Raw genomic sequence first — 22,804 nt, forward strand, 5'->3', positions numbered from 1 at the left:
TGAGCACTGCTTAAACTCATAACAGCTATATTCCTGTTTCTCATTATTTCTATTTTCTGCATGAGTGTGCCTCATTCTCTAGCACTTCATAGCTGCGTGGATCTGTCAGTGCAGGGATTCAAACAGATACCAACACACACTAACTTTCTGTTACAGTGGTGTGCAAGAAACAGAGCCATTTTGAAGTAATGGCCCCCGGTCAATTAGCACGACGTGGATTTGCTCCCTCTTTAGCGCTCATGCTGGTATCCCAGACCTGATGGATCTGAAGTTGAGTGTGTACAACATAGGCTTTTTTCACATCATGGGTGGATGGATGGACATTTTGTCTTGTTATTGTAGGATAAGCACAGGTGTTACTAACAACATTAATGATGGCTCCATTCTCACTAAGGCATGATAGTGTGACAGAGCCAGCATGCACAATAGCAGAACGCGAAACTAAAGTAGTGAAGCTAAATGGAATTTGAACATCATTATCCTTATGGTTTAGGCCCGTGTTTTTCCTACTGTGACATGTCAAATATGCAAAAAGCCTATTGTTGCTTAGCATCACAATCTCATAATCACAATTCATCTATGTGACAGATGTAAAGCCTTTCCATTACTGCGTCTCCACAGAGTATACTGTTCAATTTCACTTCATTCGATATTCCATAAAATGACAAATGCTGCCCTATAATGTAGGGAAGAAAATACCGACACTGTGCTCCATGAGCTCATGCTGCCAGTTAGCTGAAGACAGTATCTCCCTGTGCGAATTTTTGATGAGAGTGATTGATGTCAGGCAGCGTGGCTTCAACTTGGTGTTGCTGATGTGTTTGAAGGCTCTCTTTGTCAGTGGATAGACAGTGTGGTAACATGAGTGGCATCATACTGACTCATCATCCTACTGATTGTATGACTTCAACCCTGAGGCTCACTCGCCCTGCCTCAAGACAATTCATCAAGTATTTATACAAAGCGGGTAAAGATCAAGATTCTCTCTGCTCTGTCCTCCGCAGTCAGTCAGTCAGTCATCTTTCCACTTTGTCTTGAGTTGGTTTCATCTTCTTTTTTGTTTGCCGCTGCTTTGGTGGATAGCGTACTGAACATTTCCCATATACCCATTAAGCCTTTGTGCACCATAAAATTCAAAGCGATAATTCACAACATGCCTGAAATTGCAGTCCTGACAGTGCCTGTCCTACTGAATCAGCGCTCAGATGAACGAGAGGTCTAGAGATGTCACCAACATAATAAACAGGGCTTTGGCCTATAGCTCCTTTTCTTTCTCAAGCCTGAGGCCCCAGGGCAGGGCTGAGCCCAGTCCCAGTATAACACGTGCGACTCCTATTGATCCAGCAGGGATTGATGTCCTCCAGCAGCTGATTTAGTGTCCCCACTGGCCCCCTTGCCTTTCCTAAAATGTTGGGCTGAGTAAAACATGCGGCTGCTGCTGCGTACGGGTTAGTAAGTCTTCCTACTTTTCTTCTTCTCTTTCCCCTCTCCTGACTTTCAATCTTCTGCCTCTTCAAGCTTTGTCATTTTGTATGTTTTATGGCGGGGAGTTTTTCAGCCCCGCCACAGTGAAGCAACAATGCTTTGTCTTAATGGAGAAGTCCCACTCTAACTTTGGAGAAGTATGGTGTATTTGTACCTTCTTAATAAATAAGTCTCGCCTCCTCTGTACTTTCTTGTTTTCCTGTTTGTTTGTTTTTTTACTCTCATTCGGCTTTGCTTCCTTTATTGTGAACCTTTCACACTTCTGGCTCACCTCTTTCTACCCATAACCATTGAAAACTAAAAGCTTCTAACATTTTCTTAAAATGTCCTCTGAAGTAGCTTCAGAGCCATGCTATGTTGATAAATCCATATATGTTTATGATGTTTTTTATTATTAATAACCAACACAACTTGCGTCTGGTGTAAGTGGGTTTTCTCTCCCTTTTGCATTAACCCACATAATTCTTAATCTATCTGTCCAGTATGGTTGGCAAGTGTAACGGTTTGGACCCCAGATGTCTTGAGCATACCTTGGTTTGTTGCCTGTAGCTCTGCTGTGACCCTACTGTTATGAATAAAATTTGTTATTCACTATTTGAGTTTGCAGAGAGAGCAAGAGGTTCAGGGGACAATGGTACCGAGGAAGGTGAGTTAGAGAGATGATTCCTCCAGCCCATCGCTCTTGTCATGAGAGCAGTGTTGCAGAGTAGAGGAGAAGGGGAGGGGCAATGTTAATGTTCACTGTATCATTCATAACAGTAATACTGGCATCACTTGCTGCTAAATAGCATCATTTGTCAGGGAAAGGGCTCGGTGCCAGTGTTACAGATAAGCACTAAAAGGATACCTAAACTATAAACACACACACACAGAATACCTGTAAGGAATGTTTACTGCAACATTCTAACTAAACTTTGACCCTCAAGACTTTTGCCCTTACATTTATTCTAATCCTAAATTTTCCCTGAAACCTCAACCCAAATTGAGGGGTGCAATGTATGTTACTTGGGGCAAGCTTAAAAAGTACAACAAAACCCGATCTGAGAAAATAACACTGAATTCCGTACCAAACGTATTCATATTCATATATTCTAGGACATATTCTGGCTTCAGGTTCAGCATATGTGCCAGCTCACCAGTTCGCCTCTTTTTTACCAGAGCAGAAGTTAATCTTCCATAAGACCGTGGCTCTTGTACATAGTCTTAGACTCAAATGATTTGTTATCATTCATTTGTTATCCTTCACTTGAGTGTATGTCTACCCACATGGAGCAGACAATTCCTCCACAGTTGAGAGGGCTGGAAGGGTGAGGAAAAAAAAATCTGTTATTATTGATGACTATGAGGTAAAATGCTTAATTTGCACCGTCTTCAACCAAATTATAACTCATATTGAAAGCAGCTGAATTTGCATAAATCTCATTAGACGCAATGAGAGGGGTTCATAAATCGTTATATTAATTAGTCATTTTTGCCACCCTTTCATAGGAAAATGGGGTGTATTAATAAAACGAGAGGGGTGTGTGATTGTGAAGCCTAATTGGTCGTTGTGTTAAGCATTTTGGTGCGGAAGTGACAGCTTTGATTTAGTTTGGCTTCACCTCTATTGTGTTACTGAGATACTCTGTGTGTGTGTGTGTGTGTGTGTGTGTGTGCGTGTGCGTGCGTGCGTGTGCGGGTGTGTGTGTCTCCATGCACTCATTGCATGTGTGTATGATGTGTGTATTTGCTCTCCCATTCATGCTCTCATATTCAATACGCTCTTATTTTGTTTTGTCTTATTACGTTTAGGGTGAAAGGTGCACGTTAAGCTTATCCCAGCATGCATCGTGTGAACTACAGTTCATCTCTGCGTGAATGCACTTGCAAATACATTTCAGCCGTGTGTGTTGTTAGTGAATGTTTGTATTCTGTGAATGGAAAGAGAATACGATACATTTTCTTCACCACTGGGGTCCATTGAGTGTGACTGATACCAGCATACCCTCCCCCTCAGGTCATCACAGTACCCTGCTCATGCAGTTTTAACCTGGACTGTAATGAGCCTTTTCCATCTGGGTCGAGGGGTCTCGTTGCTGTCCTCCATGCCCTCCTAACTTCAGCCTTGCGCTTCTTTGCACTTCTGTCCAGCAAGGTGGATTAGCCAGCCTGATGATGAATGAAGCCTGTGAACCAGCACAGCTCCAATTAAAAACTCTTTGCCTTTCTACCCTAACACATGCGAGCGTGTTGCTATGCCCTCTTTTTCCTAACATGACAATGCAGCGTGCTGTACCCACACGACTTTAGCTCTATTTGGAGGAGCAAATTGTAAATCATCTACATCATCGATCTTTCTCCTGACGGTCAAGTTATTCCCCTCTTTTCTCGTGTGTATTTAGTGAGTAGTTTTCAGACAGAAAAGCTATTTGGTTGCACAAACAAGCTCACAGTGACATTCAGCCTCTATGGGACCTCTGACCTGTGACTCTCTCTCTCTGGCAGGTTCATCAGTGGCCCAGCTGAAGGCAAATGATCCTGAGGGGGAACCCCTCATCTATGGTGTTTCAGGAGAAGAGGCCATGAGGTATTTCTCTGTGAACAAAGACACTGGTGTGGTCTGGCTTCGACAGCAGCTCGATCGAGAGGTATGAATGGCAAACAAACACACATATTGGCTAACTGCTGCCCGCTGCTGTGCTGCTGCACATTACCAAAGCAAAGCAAATCCTCTTTGTACCAGAAAAGACACTCTGGAAAATTTGGAAAAATGAGATGGAATGTAAATAATCAAATGATGAAAGAGCAGTGAAAAGTGCAATAATCTTCAGCGGCGAAGGATATAAAAGAAAGACTTTGAGTTCAGAGTGGCATTTCTATGTTTTGTTATGCTTTTCTGCACTGTTATTTTGCACTACATGTCCATGCAAAGTGATGCCTGTCTCTCTCTCTCTCTCTCTTTCTCCACCAGACCAAGTCAGAGATGCAGGTCGAATTCTACGTGAGTGACATTCAAGAGGTAAGAGACGGACTTGGACTGTGATCACAGTTATGACACCTCCCGTCACACGCTGACACCTGGATATAGCCTGACCACATGTCACACAGAGACCCCCTCTCTCAATCCATCTCCCTTTCAGTCTCTCGCTTTCTTTCTCACCCTTATTTCTCCCCTTTCTCACATGTAATCATTCTGACACCTGTCTCACTCTATGCACTTTGGTTGCTGAAACATACTGACGTTCAACCTACTCTCCCCCGCGGGTAATCTATCACACACTTGTCCTATTTTCTTTCATTCTGAATCTTGGCTTGGTGTAGCTAATACACACTTTCAGAGACTACAGTTCTCTGACAAGCACCGTGTGGAGGTGGAGGCTTTGGAACAGTTTTACCAAGGTGTTTCCTCCCTCAGGTGGTCAAAGACACAGTAAACATCCAGATTGGAGACGTGAACGATAATTCACCGATCTTCCACGGGCAGCCTTACACCGTCCACATCCCAGAGGTAAGGCTGACAGAAAGATGTTTACATTGAATCCAAGGCAGTAGTAAAATAACACATGAATCAGAGATTGTGCTGCAGGAAAAGGTTGCGCCCATTTTCTAAAAGTGCATAAGAGTTAAATAAAATGAAAAGGATCACGTGCAGAACAATTGCCACGTAATTTGTTGTCTTATGAACATCAAAACAATGGTGCAAGCAGAAAACACTTGTGTCTATCACAAATATCTACTACAAAGTGCTTTGGCCAAGAATGGTTTCCTCTTGAATTTAAGAGAAGGTAAGTAATCATTCATGGAACCTCAGTACTACGACTATTGCAACTGCACGTTGTTCCATCTAGCTTGTAGTGATCATCAACTATTCATGGTGATTTTTGGTGTCTGCCACCCTGGAAATAGCTGTGTTTTGCTGCACCTGTGATCTTCCCACGATTTGAGGAGTTGTCCTCCAGCTCATGTTTAAAGAGTGCACACAGCCTCCTTTATAGGGAAGAAAAACACTCACTGCAGTGGAGACCTCAATCTCTTTTCTCCTCTCCGTTTCTCTCACTTCTCTGTCCTCTCCCCGAATCTGCTACCTCCCTCCTCAGCCCTCACTTCTTTCCATCTTTCTCTCTCCTCTTTGCCCTCTCCCTCATCTAATCCTTGATAGAAGTAATTGCCAGAGTGGAGTGGAGGACTTCAAACAGCGGCTGAAATCCACACACACAAACACACACATTCACATATCTTGTTGTGTTGATATTGAACACATACCCCTTTCTGAGTCTCCACCAAATCTTCAAAGCCACTGGCTTTTTCTCTCTCCAATCCATAAAGTCAGGCAAATAAATGGGAGAAAGGAGGACTGTTTAGACGAGGCTGCTTAGACCACCCACCAGGGAAGGTTCTCTCAGGCCAATGCAGCCGCTGCTCAGTTGTGTGGGACTCACTTATACTCCACATACAGACTTTCCAAGCTCTGCAAACAATAGGCTTCAGTTTAGCCTCTGGAAAGCCATTAAACAGAGCTGTATTTGACCATCAGTTGCTCACATATTGTTAGTTCCCTTGCATCACTCAATGAGTTACTGCTTATGTCACTCCTACCCTCCCAGTGCTTACAAAATTTAAGCTTTTTATTTGAGGCAGTGGGATGTGGTAATAGATCAGATTCCTTGAAACACTAGACACAGCAGTGAGTCTAATTCACTGGTATCTGAAAGTAGCTGAAGCCTGTAACAACATAATGTCGTCCAAATGAAATATGCCAACCTTGTGTGCGTGAACACAGTGTGAGGCTAATGCAGGTAGAATGTGTTTTGTCACAAATCTCAATGAACTTTGCTTGTGTTCCTAGCTTCACAAATGAGACACGGCAAATGTATTCACATTTTTATGACTGCGTGTGGCAATAACAATGCAGCACACAGTCCAATCTGTACAGAAAGAGCTCTTCATTAAAACCTTCCACCTCTTCCACCTGGAAGTGGGAGTTTTGGTGGCGGTGTTCATTCAGGAGTGAGTTTCCTCCTCATTGTACCCTGTTTCCTCTTCCTTTGCCCTGTCCTCCATCTTATCTTGTTTTCCCCCAACTTCCGTTACCTGCATTTTTATGGCCTCATTACCTCTGTGACCCCAAGTGGCCTCTAGTGGGTGAAGCAAACATGCTGCAACATCACTCCATCATGCTGTCATTCACTGGACATCCCAGAGTAACAGGGGATTAGAGTGCCATCAGGACTGCTAGGTAGTGCTGCACAACTGTAGAACACGTACAAAAGGATGGGAAAGGGTGATAGATGTGATGACTGAGTAGTAAAAGTAAAAGGAATGATGAGATTTAACATAAGCAAAGGGATATGAATATGAAACAGACTGACAGAAACCTGTTTTAGAAACAGAAGAATAGTTAAAGGAGGAGGCACATTGAGGTAGACCTTTTGCAGCTTATCTGCGAGCAGAGGAAGCAATGTGAATGGCAAGGTGAGCAGTGCAGTATGGAGAGCGGGGGAGAGTGTGTGTAAATGTCGTTTTAATTTGTAGAGCCATAAAGAGGGTGAAGGGGAGCAGGTGGGCTGCTAGCATTCCCTCTGTCAGTGCTAATGAGCTTGCCAGATTTATAGCATCCACACACTCAGGCAACCAGCAGCAGAGACTGGATACAAGGAGCGCCTATCACCAGAAATAATGTTTTGATAGAACAGCAGATGGGCCACAACCCAAATCCATTATTGGATGAGATGATAGAGTGAGCTCACAACAGACTGAGAAGTGCTTTTCACATTCCCTAAACGCGACAGGTAGCAAGCCCTCTATTGACAGACTCAAAATATTTTGCCAAGTTGTGCATCTGTGGAGTACAGAGCTGTGGGACCATCCATGACTTAAAGAACAGCCCTCCCCAAAAAACACTCACACACACCTTCCCCCCAGCTGCCTGACCCCCACTGGGAGTCGGTCTCTCTGTCACTGCCACAGTGATAATATCAAATGCCAACACTAACAACTTCTCTAGCTGTGCCCAGTGTGTGCCATCTCCCGCAGTTCCATAAGCGGCCCCTGACCACAAGCACAGTTTTCTGTTGTTCTTTTAGACTTTTGCATTCTTCTGCTTCTGCTCCTCTCCTGTTAATCAGACTCCCTTCTATCCTTTACACATAAATATGCACAGAACGCATTTTCTTTCTGCCATTATTGGATCACATACATTCACCTCACATGTATTTATTCATAGTTTATAGATATCACCCATACTTAGTTTCTCATGACCTTGTTTTTTTTTTTTTTCCACTGAGCCCCTCCACTTGTAGCATTTCAGCATTTAAATACCATCTCTTTTTCATCCTCTTGCCAATACTCACATTCAGTAGATACACAGTGCAGTGGAATCCTGCCTTCGATAACGCAGTAATGATGCACATGAGATTGTATAGCCGACTTCAGAGCAGCGCTGCGAGGTGGCACATAGATGGATTAAATGTATTGGCAGACAGGCAAGAAGCTCCAGGTGATAGATATCCAAACCTTATCTGTTTACTGTCTCTCAGGTATGTCAGGCAGGTGAGCAAATCCCTCCTCAGCCTCTATTTTCTATCAGCCATATCTCAGTGTCCCTCTCTAACCTACAGTAAGCTCTGATGAACTACGGGTGATGTTATAGAACGGGGCTGTTCAATGTGGAAACCCCTCAGGTGAAAGTCAGACATCTGGATTTGGTTTGTTTTTAAGAGAATTCCTCAATAGAGGCGTAGTAACACAATTCTTCATCAGACACCTGAGGTTATTTATTCCTGAAACAATTATATGTAAGTAAATACGTATTCAGCAACATTAGTTTTGTGTCATACTGCATTAGAATTTGGCTCTTAGCCTCTGTTCATTATATTTCTAATTAAACAATGGATAATTGTATGCTTGGGAGCAGGTCCACTGCTCAAAGGCACTATGATAACAGATGTGTAGAATTCAGACCAGCATAATTTTAGCCCCCAATTTTTGGCTAATACGTCCTCCAAACAATTTTGAGTTGAATAGCGTGACAACACTAAACACACAAACACACACAAATGCACTCATATTTTACATAATATTGGCGGAGTGTGTTTGAGAGCTCCTATTACGCCTGTGAATGAGCTGTTTAGTGCTTGATGTGGGCTTTGGCAGCGAAACAGAGGCACCTGCTATTTGATGTGCCCTCTGTCGCTGTCAGGTAGAACATAGATGAATCTGTTATATTCCTTTCTTCTTTGCCTTTGTTCACGTCTAAAAGCTGCAATTCAATCCCCATCTTTTATCGCCTTCTGCCCTGTATCTCAGCAGGTTACAGCATCCAAAGGTAATTTGTTTACCAGGTTACAAATGAATATTTCAGAAAGCAGTACCTACAATATATAGATGACTAATGTCTTTGCAGTTGCAAGGTTCTCTTGGAACTTAAGAAAAACATGTCTTATTTGTAGTGGGATACATTCATTTTGAAATTAATCATAACATTTTTTTTCCTACTTCTACACAGTGCTCCTGCACATACAATGCACACACAAGCCAACAAACACTCACCCTTTTTATGAATCACAACACACACAAACACACACACACTGCCTCCTAGAAGTTGGATTTAGCCCAAAATGATTTCAGTATCATCGCTCCTGGTCTCTCCTGTAGTGTAATTGAATCTAGTGGTTACTGAGCTGAGTGGTGGCTGGTTGACAGGCGCAGGCCTCAAAGAGAATTCTGCCTGACACTAAGACCCTGAGCCCCGTAGGGAGGGATGGAGGGATTTAGGGAAAAAGAGAGAAAAAATGGATAAAGTGAGAAGGTTAAATGGGAAGCAGTCAATATTTTACTCACCTCAGGCTCCATTTATAACTTTCTCTGACATGGATTTGGTGCGTAGGAGCCATTTCTAAGTGAAAGTTGTGGTTTCTTAAAAAAGTGTCCTAAGTTCAAGTTTTTGATGGCATACGAGAAGCTGTTCCTTGGCATCATATCTTGTATATTAAGTAATGAAATTATAAATACGGTTAAAAACAGTACTTTTGGAAAGTGTTGAAACAGTTAACTGTTGGTGGTTCTGTTAAATGTAGCATCTTTTTCTAGATCTTTCTCCATCTGTCCGCATGATTATGTCTGACAGCGCTGATAAGACCATAGCGCGTGATCATCCTCTACAAACTAATCTAAGTACTACTCCTCCATTTTTTATACTGCACAAATACAGAACATATGGCAAGTTTATTTACAAGCCCAGGATTTTTTTACCAACTGTTTGTTCACATATTTCAGTCTCCTAATTTCAGTTTCTGCTTTTCACTGATGGGGTTTGCTTTGGGGGGGAGGGGCACGATTTTCCATCTGCGGATATTCACCATATATATACGCATATTTGTAGACTTCAGTAAGCCTTTCAGGGCAAATGCTCGCTTAAGTGAGTTGTCAGACAGACTGTCGTGTAGAACAAATTTCCACGCATCCTTTCCAGTCCAGGGGTCAACACAACAAATACTGCCTGGGCATCACATACGCTGCCACTCGTGAAGGTAAATCACCTCCTCTTCCTCTCTTTATCTTTCTGTCATTTACTTTATCCCGCTGAGCATGAAGAGCACCTTGATTTGCGTGCTACGCAGAGATGCGAGCAGATTTGTCTGTCAAAAAAAGGGAAGGCTCGTGTTTGTGAGTGACCATCAAAAAGTGTATTTCTGAGAGACCGAGAGGGGGGGGGCAGGGTAGAGAGAGAAGTAAGGGAAGTAAGGTGGGTGCACACAAGAAAAGACTGAGTGAGAGGGGCAAGATTGAAGGGGGCGGGAGGAACGGCTTGCTCTCCCAAAAGCCATTAAAGTTTGATTCACTCACTCCTCATTCTTTGAATAAATCAACCTGTCGTCCTCTCTCTCCCTTTCTTTCAAGTGTGCTGGTCCCACCCCTCCATCCGCACTCCCACCCCGCCTTTGGCGCTCCCCTTCCCTCTAACACTCACTTGGCAGAAATGTGAATTCCAACAAGGTTTTGCTAACATGGAAGACAGTTGTGCATCTTGTCAGTCCTTCCATGTTTTGCAGCTGTGTGTCTGTGCTTATGTTTGCGTGTGTGAATGAGAGTGTGTGTGATACCATGGCTATGATGCAGTACGGCTATTAGGCATTCTGTATTGCTTTCAAATATTTATTCTCCTGCTGATCAGCTTTCCTCATTTAATGTTCTCCCTGCTGAGTTAACACACATGCAAGCATGATGTACTCTTCTGTCGTCTGTTGTCTCTTTTGTTTGGGGATTTAACCTTTTTAAATGTGTATATGGCACCTATTTACATCAAGGATGAATTCATTTTTTCAAAGTCATTTTGATTACTTTAAAGCCCCAGAAGACATATACTGTAAGGAAGCACTACCAGTGCAATAAAGATGTGACCCTATAAGCGCTATAGCACCTGTATGATGGCATTAACAGCCGTAGATTATGCATGATGTGAGAGAGACACAGAGCGTCCCTGTAACCATACTGACTCACACTCACATGTCTGCGTGAGCACAGTGCGAGACGAGAGGGAGGGGACACTGTGCTGCTGCTAACTGAGCTCATTCTGAGCACCATGCATTGGAATAAATTAACATAATAGGTTTGTGTATATTTTTCACTTTCTCCATGATGGTCTGAATAACTCACAAAATTTATTGCTAGTCACTTAATAGAAAAAAAAGTGGCTTAGAGGCTCTGAAAAGTCATGAAGTCTAGCAAGAAAGTCCTCAAGTTAGCTACATTGTGCGTGTATATGTGTATGTGTGTATGGCGGGGATGGCTACATTTGCCACAAAAGATTCAGTTGTTGTATGAGCTCAGAGTTCATATTGGTATTAAATACTTTGGCAGTGGGAACAACAATACTGAAAGAGCGAAGAAATTAATGTGTGGAAAAAAATTGTTCAGCTACAAGTCGTGGCTTCAACCTCACCAGGGCTCCAATTGGCATTATGCAAATTCCTCAGCGATTCTTTCCCTCCCTGTCTTCTTCGTCTGTGTCTCAAAATGCACCTCCCTCCCCATCCGTCTGTTTTTTCTCTTCACTGTTCCTCCGACCGTGACTAGATTTTCCTTAATAGAGCTTTATAGCCTTTTCAATTTGCTCAAATCTGTTTTGGCTGTCACTTCCACAATTGAGGTGGTAGGAAGAGGCATTAAAGAAAAATGATGCATTTTAGAGAAATATGACCGAAAGGTGAAGAGAAAAGAAACACTTGCTATCTACAGTTTTCCTCTTGGTTGCAGTTTTTTTTTCTTACCATGTAACATCAAAATGTTTGCTCTCTTGACCTGTACTCATCTACTGTGTTAGAACATGTGGAAGTCCATAATTTTATTTGGTGAGGGTAACATTAACGATTTTTTATATTATCCAAGGTAAAGAAAAAAAGTGGTCTATGGACTAAACATAGTATTAAACTGTACTAGAAAGAGATGTAGGAAATGTGTTACTTCTATGTTAATAGACATAGGAGTCAGCTATTTGATAGAAGATTTGAAAGTTTGTGATGAGTGATAGTAGCTGGATAACATAATTTCATCACAAAGTTGAGTCAAATGTGTCCAGGGTTAGTCATTTAGTAAAACATACGATAAGACGTGCATTTATAGCATGTGTGTAGTATGCATAGTGTGTTTTTTTGCACACTTATGGACCCTCTATTGTGACTAAGCCAAATGTCAACTAACACCATAAATTCCCTATATGGTCCTACACCAGTGGCTGAACGTGTACTTTCAACTTTCAGTACAGTTTTCTCTTTAGGACTTTCTGACTGAATATTTGAATAGATGGCGCAATGCACAGAAGCAATGTGTGTACAAGAATCTCGTTTCATTTCAAGGAGTTGGAGATTTGATTCTCTGCCTTCCTGGAAGAAGGAATACATGAAGTATTTATAAAATGTATTGATATTTTCTTATTTTTACAACACAATAACATTTAATTATTTATGTATCATTATGAAATATGGTACATTTAAGTTCAGTATAATCAAGTATCCAAAAAACTATGTGATCTTTTTTTTTTGTGTTAAAGAAAAAGTTCAATCCTTTGGCTTGGTCCATATTTCTCCTCAATTCTTTTTCTTAAGTGAGCAAGGTCTGCTTTCCCTGTAGTCACAGACTAACCAGTAACCGTCACCAAGGTCCCTCCTCGTTCAAGCGACACCATTTTTGTCCTCAGTCATCTTCCTTACCGCCTCCTTCTTGGCCCTCCTTTCGGTTGTGTCCCCAACATAAATGCTTTGATGTATAATTGAGTTGTGCACCCGACCGCTTGTCTCTCGCTTTCTTCCACTCTTTCCTCTGTGCCACCCACCCCCACCCCCCAGCTTATAGAAAAGGTAGGTTAAAAGGGGAGAGGAAAAAAAAATAAGAAAGCAAGTGAGGAAAAAAAAAACGTAGACAGTCCTTAATAAGAGAGATTTTTTGCAGGAGAGAGGCTATTGGATTGTAATACAACTACTTTATAAGAAAATTGTGAGGCAGCTAAGAGCCACTGCTATTACAAACCTTAGGCATTGCTACAAATGAATCAATACAATTGTATTGAGAAATGCAGCTGCATGGGCTAAGGGCAGTGAGACAGTCGAAGATACAGACAGTCCTCGACACTGTTGAGAGCTCCATAACTGGTGTCATGTCTCATCAACAAGATGTAATTTAATTTGACAACGTCACATTCTACTAATTGAGATAAAGAGAGAGGTGAAAGGGAAATGAAACGATGGAAACAGGTTGGGATATTTGCTTTGTTGTGGGAAGCACCAATTGCCATGTAATGATCACTTTATACAGCGGATGATTATACACATTGCCATTCAACATTAGAGTCATTAATGCTGCCTGTGTTTTTTTTTTCTGTCATCTTACAATATACAACAAGTTTAAACCTTGTAAAGCTTGGGTACATTTTACTCCAATAAAAGAATGGTGCAAGTGTTTTTGGCTTGTTCACGCCGATCTTCTTCCCAAATGCAGCACTTCTCTTTGCTTGCTTATCTCTCTGTCCCCAATCTTTGCTGCAGAGCTACATGAAGTGATTGCAAACGGACCCCACTAGTGCCATGCTTTCTCTGTACAGGCTCTCAGTCTGTTCGGATCTGTTTGTCTTTCTGTGTGTGTCTGTATTTAGTTCATTTCAGATCAGTTCATTTCCACTCCATTCAGTTTGGGGCTTTGTATATTTTGCGGCATACTACATGATATATGACAGTGCTTCTTTCTTTTTCTTCATATTCACCAGAACCACACTAGAAAACATACTGTAGCCAAGTGCTAAATATGCATACCATTTCTCAATTTAAGACAAAATGCATGCACAGAGAAACACAAACTTATAAATATGTCTTTTTACACCCTTTACACGGATAAAACGGTCAACAGTTTTTTTTTCTTAGGTTCACCATTTCCCAGATTGGCATCGCTACTTTTGACCTAGTTGTAAAGCTGAGACTAATGAGGAGATTTTCTTGCATTAGTGTTTGACAGTTATTTGCTTATGACATTGTGTCATGAAATGAAAAATATTCTTTTTTATTAAGTTCAGCATAGTGCAGAAAAGGCAAATTAGTTACAGAAATATGCTTTACTGGCCTGAGAAAATGTTTCTCAGACCAGAACAGGTGGCTTGTAAAGGCTTAAATGCTGTAATGCTTCCTGAAGAGTAGAGTCAAACATTTTTGGCAGATTGCTATGTGGATATTGAAATAAATTATTTTTGTTCTAATTGCTCATAATTTCTACCAGGCTGATCTGTCTGCATATCACCTCTCCATCTCTCTCTCACACACTTAGTTACAGTTATAAAAAAAACTTGCATACTAATGCATATCTCAGCGATGTTATTTTGCCCATCAAATATCCCAGTTCTATTACAGTCCCTTAGCTGGTGAGCAGACAGAGGCATTTTAAAGCTCTGGTTGTGTGGTCCCTAATAAAAGTGGGAGATAGGAGAGATGGGTTTACCACATACACACACAAGTACTGTCCTTTTTGGGAATAACCACTGGCATTCCACAAAGTGCTGGAATGATGCATGGGCAATTAAAGGCACCGAGGGTCATAGGGCAGGAGAAAGGTGGTGTGGATATATGTATCCAGATATCTGCAATTGCTTAAAGTCTGTGAATTACGCACTGGATGGGAAGCATGTTTCTTCTTGTGTCTGTGTGAATATGTGTGTGTGTCTCTGCGGAGGGACGTCTGAGACATTAAGACTCATGGTGTAGAGCCCCAGCTGCCCTCACAATACCTCACGCCTGAGGCTACAGATAGAAAGAGATGTTGGTGTAAGGTGCAGAGTACCTGTATAGGACCAGACTGCAGAATGGAGAGATTCTGGGGTACATAGTTCACAGTGAAGTGAAAACACACAAAAGGCCCTAAAGGGGGGAGAGGAGAGAAAGGCAGTGCAAGACCGAGCAGGGTATCTATTGAAAGACAGCAGAGTGCACTGAATCCCATGTGATGTTGCTGAGACGAGATGACCTCAACAACAACTTCGGCAGCTTAGTTTGTTTAAGAATGTGCCATGTAAAGTGCAGCTCTTGGTCATTGCCCCCAAACACTTTGTGCTGTTACTTAAGTGCCATTTAGCACAGTGAAATCAAGTCATGTTTGTTTAGATATTGCTTTAAAACCAACATGTTTCCTCTCAAGTGGAAGCAGAACGACTACACAGTGTCGACTGGAGAGTCTCTTAGGGTCATGGGTGTGGGTGGGGCTTGGCTCTTTCTATTCACAACCATTTCCACTGTCTTTACAGCATTGAGCTTCAAGTTGTTCTGACTGCGCCAGGTCACCAGATGGGTGACCATCGAGGATGGTGGTGTCATCCACAAACTTAAGCAACTTGACTAACTGGTGACTAGAGGTGCAACTGTTGGTGTACAAGGAGAAGAGGTAGAGGGCAACTAACACAACCTTAAGGGAGACCAGTGCTGATGGTGCCGGAGTCAGAGATATACTTTCCCAGCTTCACATGCTCCCTCCTGTCAGACAGGAAGTCTACCTGCACGTGGAGTCAGCACACTCAGCTTGGAGAGCTTGTCCTCTAGAAGAGCTGGGATGATCGTATTGAAGCCAGGGCCTATAGCGAGTTCCTGAGGAGTTCAGGTGCTGGAGAAGGAAGTGCAGGGCCATGTTGACAGAGTCATCTACATTCCTGTTGGTTCTATAGTCGAACTACAGGGTGTCTAGCAGAGGATCAGTGATGGTTTTCAGGTGGGACAGGACACAGCGATCAAATGACTTCTTCACCAGAGAGGTCAGGGCGATGAGTCTGTAGTCATTTAGTCCTGTGGTCCTGAGCGTTTTGGGGACTGGGATGATGGTGTTTGATTTGAAACAGGCTGGTACAAATTTATAGACAACCCAGCTGCAATAAATTGTTGGAGAAAATGTGGAATGGTTGGTGATCACTCGCACATATTTTGGGATTGCCCAATGATGCTTCCTTTTTGGAAGGGGGTAAAGAGAGAGATAGATAAAGTTATGGGAACTGATTTACTATTCACCCCAAGTCAATTTCTTTTAGATCCAACTCCTGAAGACATGTACACCAGAGAACAAAAGTGCCTATTACATATACTCTTGATGACTGCTAGGAAAATGGTGACAATAAATTGGATGAATCCACAGCCACCTACACTGGCACAGTGGAGACAGAAGTTGAGGGAGGTGTATGAAATGGAGGCCTTAACTGCTCAATTACAATTGAAGGCTGATGTCTTTGTGAGGAGGTGGCTACTTATAGCAAGATACCTCTATAACTGAGGGGAACCCCACACTATGTTGTAATGTCTTAACTGTCCATTAATTTATTTTTCACTTATTGATCTTAAGCTTTCTGGGCCCCAAAAGGGTTTTATTTTGGGCTCTGTTTATACATTGTCATATATAGTCTGTGATGTTGTCAAGGAGTGTTCTGTTCTGTATTATGTCTTTCTATGTTTAATAAAAATAAAGTTAAGGAAAAAAAGGCATGCACAAGGCATGTCTCCAGGGAGGTATTGAAAATCAAGTGAGACAGCTGATTAGCGCAGTACTTCAGGGTGGATGGTGAGAGACAGAGTCTGCCCCAGCTGTTTTGCGGAGGCTCTCTTGAACAGTCTGTTCGCTGGCCAGGATGGAGAGAGTCGTAGGGGAGGAGGGGGACCTTTGAGGTTGGCAAATGTGAAGAGACCCCAGCCCCAGCTTTGGTGGGGGAGATGGAGCTGGCGGGTGGAGCTCGTGGATTTCATGGGTGATGGTATCAGGACTATCCCATTGTCTTTCAAAGCATCAGTAAAAGCTCGTTGGCAGGTCTTTGGCAGAGTTGGGGGGCTCTGGGTTTGTAGTTTGTCCCTGCCAGACACAAGCAGGGTCAATGACTGAAAAAATTGGCAAGAGTAGATGAGATCAACAATTTTGATGCAGCAAACACGTGGATTCAGGCAGACAGTAGACAACAACACCTTCTGGATAGCAATACCATCTACCATTGCCAGTATTCTCTGCTGGCCTCACCTAATTTTACCGTCCTGCTCTCATCCACTAAAATGATATCTGGTTTGCCATCTAGTGTCTGACAGAATCCATGTAAATGCAGTATTAAACTTAAATTGAAAAAAAATTTACATTTACAAAAATAAACACGTTTCCAGCCTTCTTGCTATGAGGCCATTGTATGAGTTTAGACATCATGCGACCCCATACAATACTCATGAGTACCAAAAATGTAACTGAATATGATTGGATGGCTTTTTTGACTGTTTAAAAGGCACCAAAAAAGGAGCAATATGTTCTCCTTTTGGATCTGGGGAGTCTGGCCCCTGCATTAGGGGTGACCTGTTCTATGACATTGCAGATTTGAGTTGTTGAGTACATTGGTGAAAGAAAAGAGTATATCAATGACCATGTCAACGGACAGAAAAGCCCATCTGTCAAAACCTGTTTGTGTCAGGTCAACCTCAAAGTACTGCCAAAAGTCACATTTTGAGGAGTTTTTTGGCATAGACTAGCTACTTTGGCTACAGTGACTTTTTATCTATTAAATGTCCACCTTTCACAGGCAAACAACAAATAATCAAGCCTTCACTCAAATATTGGCATCAAACACAAACGGCCCTCTTGGAAGTAAATCTTCACTCCTGCTGTTGATTTTCTTGTATGCTCTATGATGCTTTGACTCTCTACCTTGTTTTTGTCCATCTGTCTCACCACCAAAGCACTTCATCTTTCACCTCCATGTTAGTTCCGGGTAATTTCCCAAACAATGTTTCCCTCACTCCCGATGAATTCAAATCAGACCACTTGTACTGGTGTAAAACATAATCCAGCTACTATAAAAACCCTCCCCACCGCAGCGTAAAGTTACCACTCAGTGTTGGATTATTGAGCTTTACAACGCTATTCCAGATGTGTACCTTTACAGGCAATTGACCTCAGTCTCAATAATAAAAGATTATGAACATGAAACAACAATAGCATGCGGCACCAGGCTTATTGAACCATGTACAGCTACATAGGTCCATGGATGCTGCAGGTTGATCTCTCTGCTTCTTGTCCTGCTCCTGGTCATGTAAATCTATTATGCACACACTCAAATACAAATACAAGCTGCCCACATACACAAACACAAGCATCGCTTCAACTGGTCCCTGATTCCCCTATGTCTTTAAAAGAAAGTGTGGACTGATTAAAGTCAGAGTTTTATGGTGAACTGTGAAAAATATGACTAAATAAATAAATAAAGCTGGAGTGTCTCGCACCTTTAGGCAACAGCCGTTTATATGATAATCAGCTCTCCTCTAATTTGCATTTAATTCTATTTTAAAAATGACTTTTTAAGAAATAGAAGTGGCGAAGAACAGGAAAAAAGATTATGTATGAGAACAAAATATTCTGTAGAAGAGAAAGCAAACAGGTTTTATTATCTTTTACCTTCCACTGTGTCTCATCAGGTAGTCAATTTTCTTTGGTTGATGACGGTTTGACTTTTCCTTGAGTGCCGCTCAGTTCGTAATAAGAACATACATGGACATTATATGTTTATGTATGTTTATGCGGATTTACAAATAAAAACTTAAATTCAACTTGGAGGTCTGGCATTTTATCAGTTCATTATTTAATCTGTTTATTTAATCAGAATAATTTGAAACCTCTTAGTGAACCTGTTGTTTTGTTTTTCCACTTTTGAAAGTTATTCAAATTACAAATAACTCAAACTTAAAACACAACCTGTTGCTAAAATCTAAAAAATTATATATTAAATATTGGCACCCCAAGGAAAAAGCAACTTTCTCCAAATACTGAAGGTTCTTATTCAAAACTAAAAGTTGGTCTGGTTAATTTATTGATATGAATTGATATGTATTCCTGAAACAATATGACCAGCTGAACTTACCTTACCCTAACCAGTATTCTCTATGACACCAAGCCTTAACCAACCATATCCAACCAATTGAATTTGCTACATCAGTTTCATGACATATGTACATACACGTGTGTGTGTGTGTGTGTGTGTGTGTGTGTGTGTGTGTGTGTGTGTGTGTGTATCTCCTCAGTATTAGCGATTGAGATGCATAACTTTCCACAACAGGTAGAAAACAGGTGGAGATGTGGCCCGTCCTTGTACCCTTCCACTGGGATCAACCCATCTGCCTCTCTCTGTCTCTCTCTGGCCCTGTGGATCCCTGCAGCTTGCCGGACCTGATTACCTTTACATTTAAACAAACAGTCTCAGCTCTTTGGAGGCACTCAACCATGAGCTGTGACAGGGAGGTTGGGGTTAGTCAGTCGTGGAAGGGGGGAACTGATCTGGAGATAAAGATGTTATTTGTTTCTTTTCTCTACTGATAAAATGCCCTGTCCATAAAAACACACATACACACACACACCCTTATACTTGCCCTCATGAGCACCCTCCATTGACTACACTGATCCCCTATCTCCTAACCCCTTACTTAAACCATCACTACTACCTCAAATTTTACCCTGACCTAAATTCTAATTGTAGCCTAAGTAATCCTAAAGGTTAAACCTTAAACCAAACTCCAAGCCTTCAGTGCAAAACACACTGCCACTAAGGCACCTTACTGTGTCCAACGTGCATCAAGTGCAGCACAAATAAGAAGCATCCTGTCAACAGGACAATGACGGGATTGTGGGTTGTATAGCTCAGAATATTTCTCGACTTGAACAAGTAGCTTCACCTCGTCTATTGTTCAACACATACAAGAGACAGCGACTGCAAATAAAGAAAGTCTCAAGTCTCAAGTCTGCAAGAGGTGAAGACGAGGTGTCACAGAAGCAGAGGAGAAACTGCTTAAGGTTGTAATATTATTGTGTTGTTAATAAAGTTAAAAAAAATTAGCCATGGGGATGTACAACCACAGAAGGAGAGAGAGTGACATAGTTAAAACTTGAAAAGTAAGCAACAAACTATTAAATAATGGGCCAACATTCTATTGAAATACTTAACCGATCTTTCTCTGGAGAATATGTTTTTTTTTAGGGATGGTAAGGCACAAGTGGCAAGTGGCACAAAGCTTGCTGCCAGCAGTGTGTGGATTGTACATGGAAAATAATAGGGGTGGCTGGTTTGATGCCTGCTGTTCAGCGGTGCTTTGGCGTTTAAGTGGTGTTTTAGCCTTTAAGGCCTTTAAAGAAGTTGATACCGGACAAAATGGCTGCTTTTAACAAAAAGTTCTAGATCTGAGGAGCTAAAACTAACATTATAGGAACACATTACATCATGAATACATGCCACCACCCCCCATACATGCACACACACACAAATTCATTCATTGAGGCTGTCCTTGGCTCTCAAAAGTGGCTCCTCTCGCTGGCTGTTGGTGTGGAATCATTTTGTTCGGCTGAGTGCTTCTCCAGAAAATTGCCCATCGCTCAGCCAGGCCACAGTGTGAACAGAGAGGAAAGCAATGCAAGAACAAGATGGAATGCAAGGAGGTTATAATGTGAGACATTTTTTGTCAGCAGTTTTTGTACAGTACACAAAGTACACAGTACACAAAGTACCAGATTATTTGTTGAATTATCCCCCCTGACTAGTTTAACAGAAATTCATTGGTTATGGGAGGTCACGTGAACTGGCAGGGAAAGACTAACCACTGATAGAAAAGGAAAAAGAAAATGAATGGCTTGTATGTCAGACGTGCATTCCAGCAATCCAGTCTGTGGAGCAATTGATTTTCTCACAAGACCAATCATAATCCAATAAAAAAAAGATTCTGAGGATAAAACACACAGACATACACACATCAGATTAGATATAATAATGGGTCTAACCTCTTACTTACTGTCATTTGTAAGCGCTTTTCTGTTAGTCTCTTTAAAGAACGGGTGTAACTCATGCACTTCATCTTCTCATTCCTCAAGATGGGGGAAGAAAGAAAAAAGCAAAATCTCAGTTTGGAGAACTGGGTGGCTTTTTGCGATTGATGCCCCTGCTGCATCACAGCTGAATCTGCTTTTACCAAGAATGTCTCAGACAGAGACTCAAGAATGTTACAAATCCCCTGGGGAAAAATCACACCGAAAGAAAATCCTTGTCGACTTGTGGAGATATGTCCTGTGCCCATATTGTATTTACCCGGTATTTGTGCTAAGTTAGTCAGAATCAGCAACAAAAGTTACTGCTCAGTGTAAATAAGAGGAGCTATGCATAAGCTCCACTGTTTGTCTTTGTATATGTATATGTCCAGCTATTAATGGTATACAATAATAAACAGAGGATAAATGGATAGATTATCAGTTGACTTGGTATACTTTTGTCAGCTGTCTATCATGTGCTGAATGTAAACCTATCAGTGGTATTAAAATGTGGTATCAGTGGCATTGTTGTCATCCATTTTAGGAGGAAACAGTTTACAAGTAGCCGTGTCTTTCATTGCAATGGTTTGCACAGGTTCAGTGACTGGATTCTTGCATAGTTTCATTGTCTTCATCTCAAATTATGCTCATTTTGTGGGTTGACTGATTGAATATGGGCACTTAGACCAGCAGGGACCAAAACAATAAGTGGTATCTTCACTTATGATATACTTAGTCCTTCACGTTTGCCAGCTCTATCTTCCTTTACTATCTAGCTTTAAGTTTGATTAATTGACCCCAGTTTACAAAAAGTATAAAGAAATGTTCTTACAGGACCATGTTTACTAGCTGTTTTACGGACACTTTTTTGTGCTTCAATTTCATCTTAACTGTACAACTCACACTTTCTCATACATAGAAACCTGGCTTAATGCAAATTCCGTGAGTTACGTACAAATAGCAGAGGGTGCCATGCCAGATTTTCAGAGCAAAGCTCCCTAATAGCAATCTCTCTGGCAAGAATGCACCTTGGAGTTGGAGTTGAACTATCGATAGGCCCACCTATAAGCAGATTGCATGTTGTCACTCAGGCAGTCTGTCTCTTAGCTCAAACTGAGCTCAAGATACCACTCAACGCTGCGATGATGACATCAGCCACCTAGGCTTTACCACTGGGGCTGCGAAGATTGAAAGGCTTTATGAGGTGGTTTTCATATCTCCACCTCAGCCCCAAGCACAGTGTCCATTGCAGTATCCCAGGTACCTACAAGAGGACTGCTGCTAGGTGCCACTGGGGAAGGTTGGGCTTTAAAGGAACCCCTGTCACAACTGTTGCCATGAGTGGAATTGTAATGACGGATACACTTTTATGAGTAAGGCTGTCTCGTTGGTTTATGGATGTTATTGCTATGACATATGATTTAATGTTGTTGCTACCTCTTGGGCATTAAGGCTCATTTTACCAGGGACAGGGCTGCATCAGGGAGCTGACTCCATGAGGTGCCTTTGCAAAAAATACTTTATGTTAAGCCACAAGCTGAACATTGAAGTAGTTTCCCTGTCTGGATGTTTCTGAGATAATGCTGCTACACACAGTCCTGGGGGTGAGGTCTATGTGAATTTAATTCTTTTTGGGGGTATTTCCTGGATCTTGCCTAATCTGTTTGGGTCGTTGGAAAGAGGAACCGAACACAAGCTATACATGTTCTTTTGGAGAACTCTATCTGCTGAAAAGCCACAGTGTGGTTCAGCTACCTTTTTGAAGTAGTAAATCATTTTTGTATAATTTTACCCATTTTCAGTTGGAGTCCTGCAGATGAAGGACACTTAGTCTTGTTTCAATATCGGTGAATTATTGATAAGCTAATTTCAAATGTGAAATATGGCTTTGCGTGTCACCTCCATGATTAATTTAAGTGTTCTCATGATTCACCTGCTTCAGGATCTCTGCCAATGCTGCACATTGTGAAATCATTACCAGCACCCTGACTTGACCTGTTTATATATAGAGTCT

At 41.7% G+C, this 22,804-nt stretch overlaps 1 protein-coding gene across 1 annotated transcript in view; it reads left to right on the plus strand.

Annotated features, from left to right (window-relative positions):
* The window catches only part of cdh23 (cadherin-related 23), a 146,009-nt gene that overhangs the window by 24,478 nt on the left and 98,727 nt on the right, over positions 1–22,804 (plus strand). The window contains exons 3-5 of the mRNA XM_070840982.1: positions 3,970–4,112; positions 4,436–4,483; positions 4,880–4,972. Of these exons, the coding sequence (XP_070697083.1) occupies positions 3,970–4,112; positions 4,436–4,483; positions 4,880–4,972 (284 nt within the window). The remainder of the gene's footprint in view (positions 1–3,969; positions 4,113–4,435; positions 4,484–4,879; positions 4,973–22,804) is intronic.

Source organism: Pempheris klunzingeri, chromosome 12, assembly GCF_042242105.1.
Source record: "Pempheris klunzingeri isolate RE-2024b chromosome 12, fPemKlu1.hap1, whole genome shotgun sequence".
Taxonomy (NCBI): domain Eukaryota; kingdom Metazoa; phylum Chordata; class Actinopteri; order Acropomatiformes; family Pempheridae; genus Pempheris; species Pempheris klunzingeri.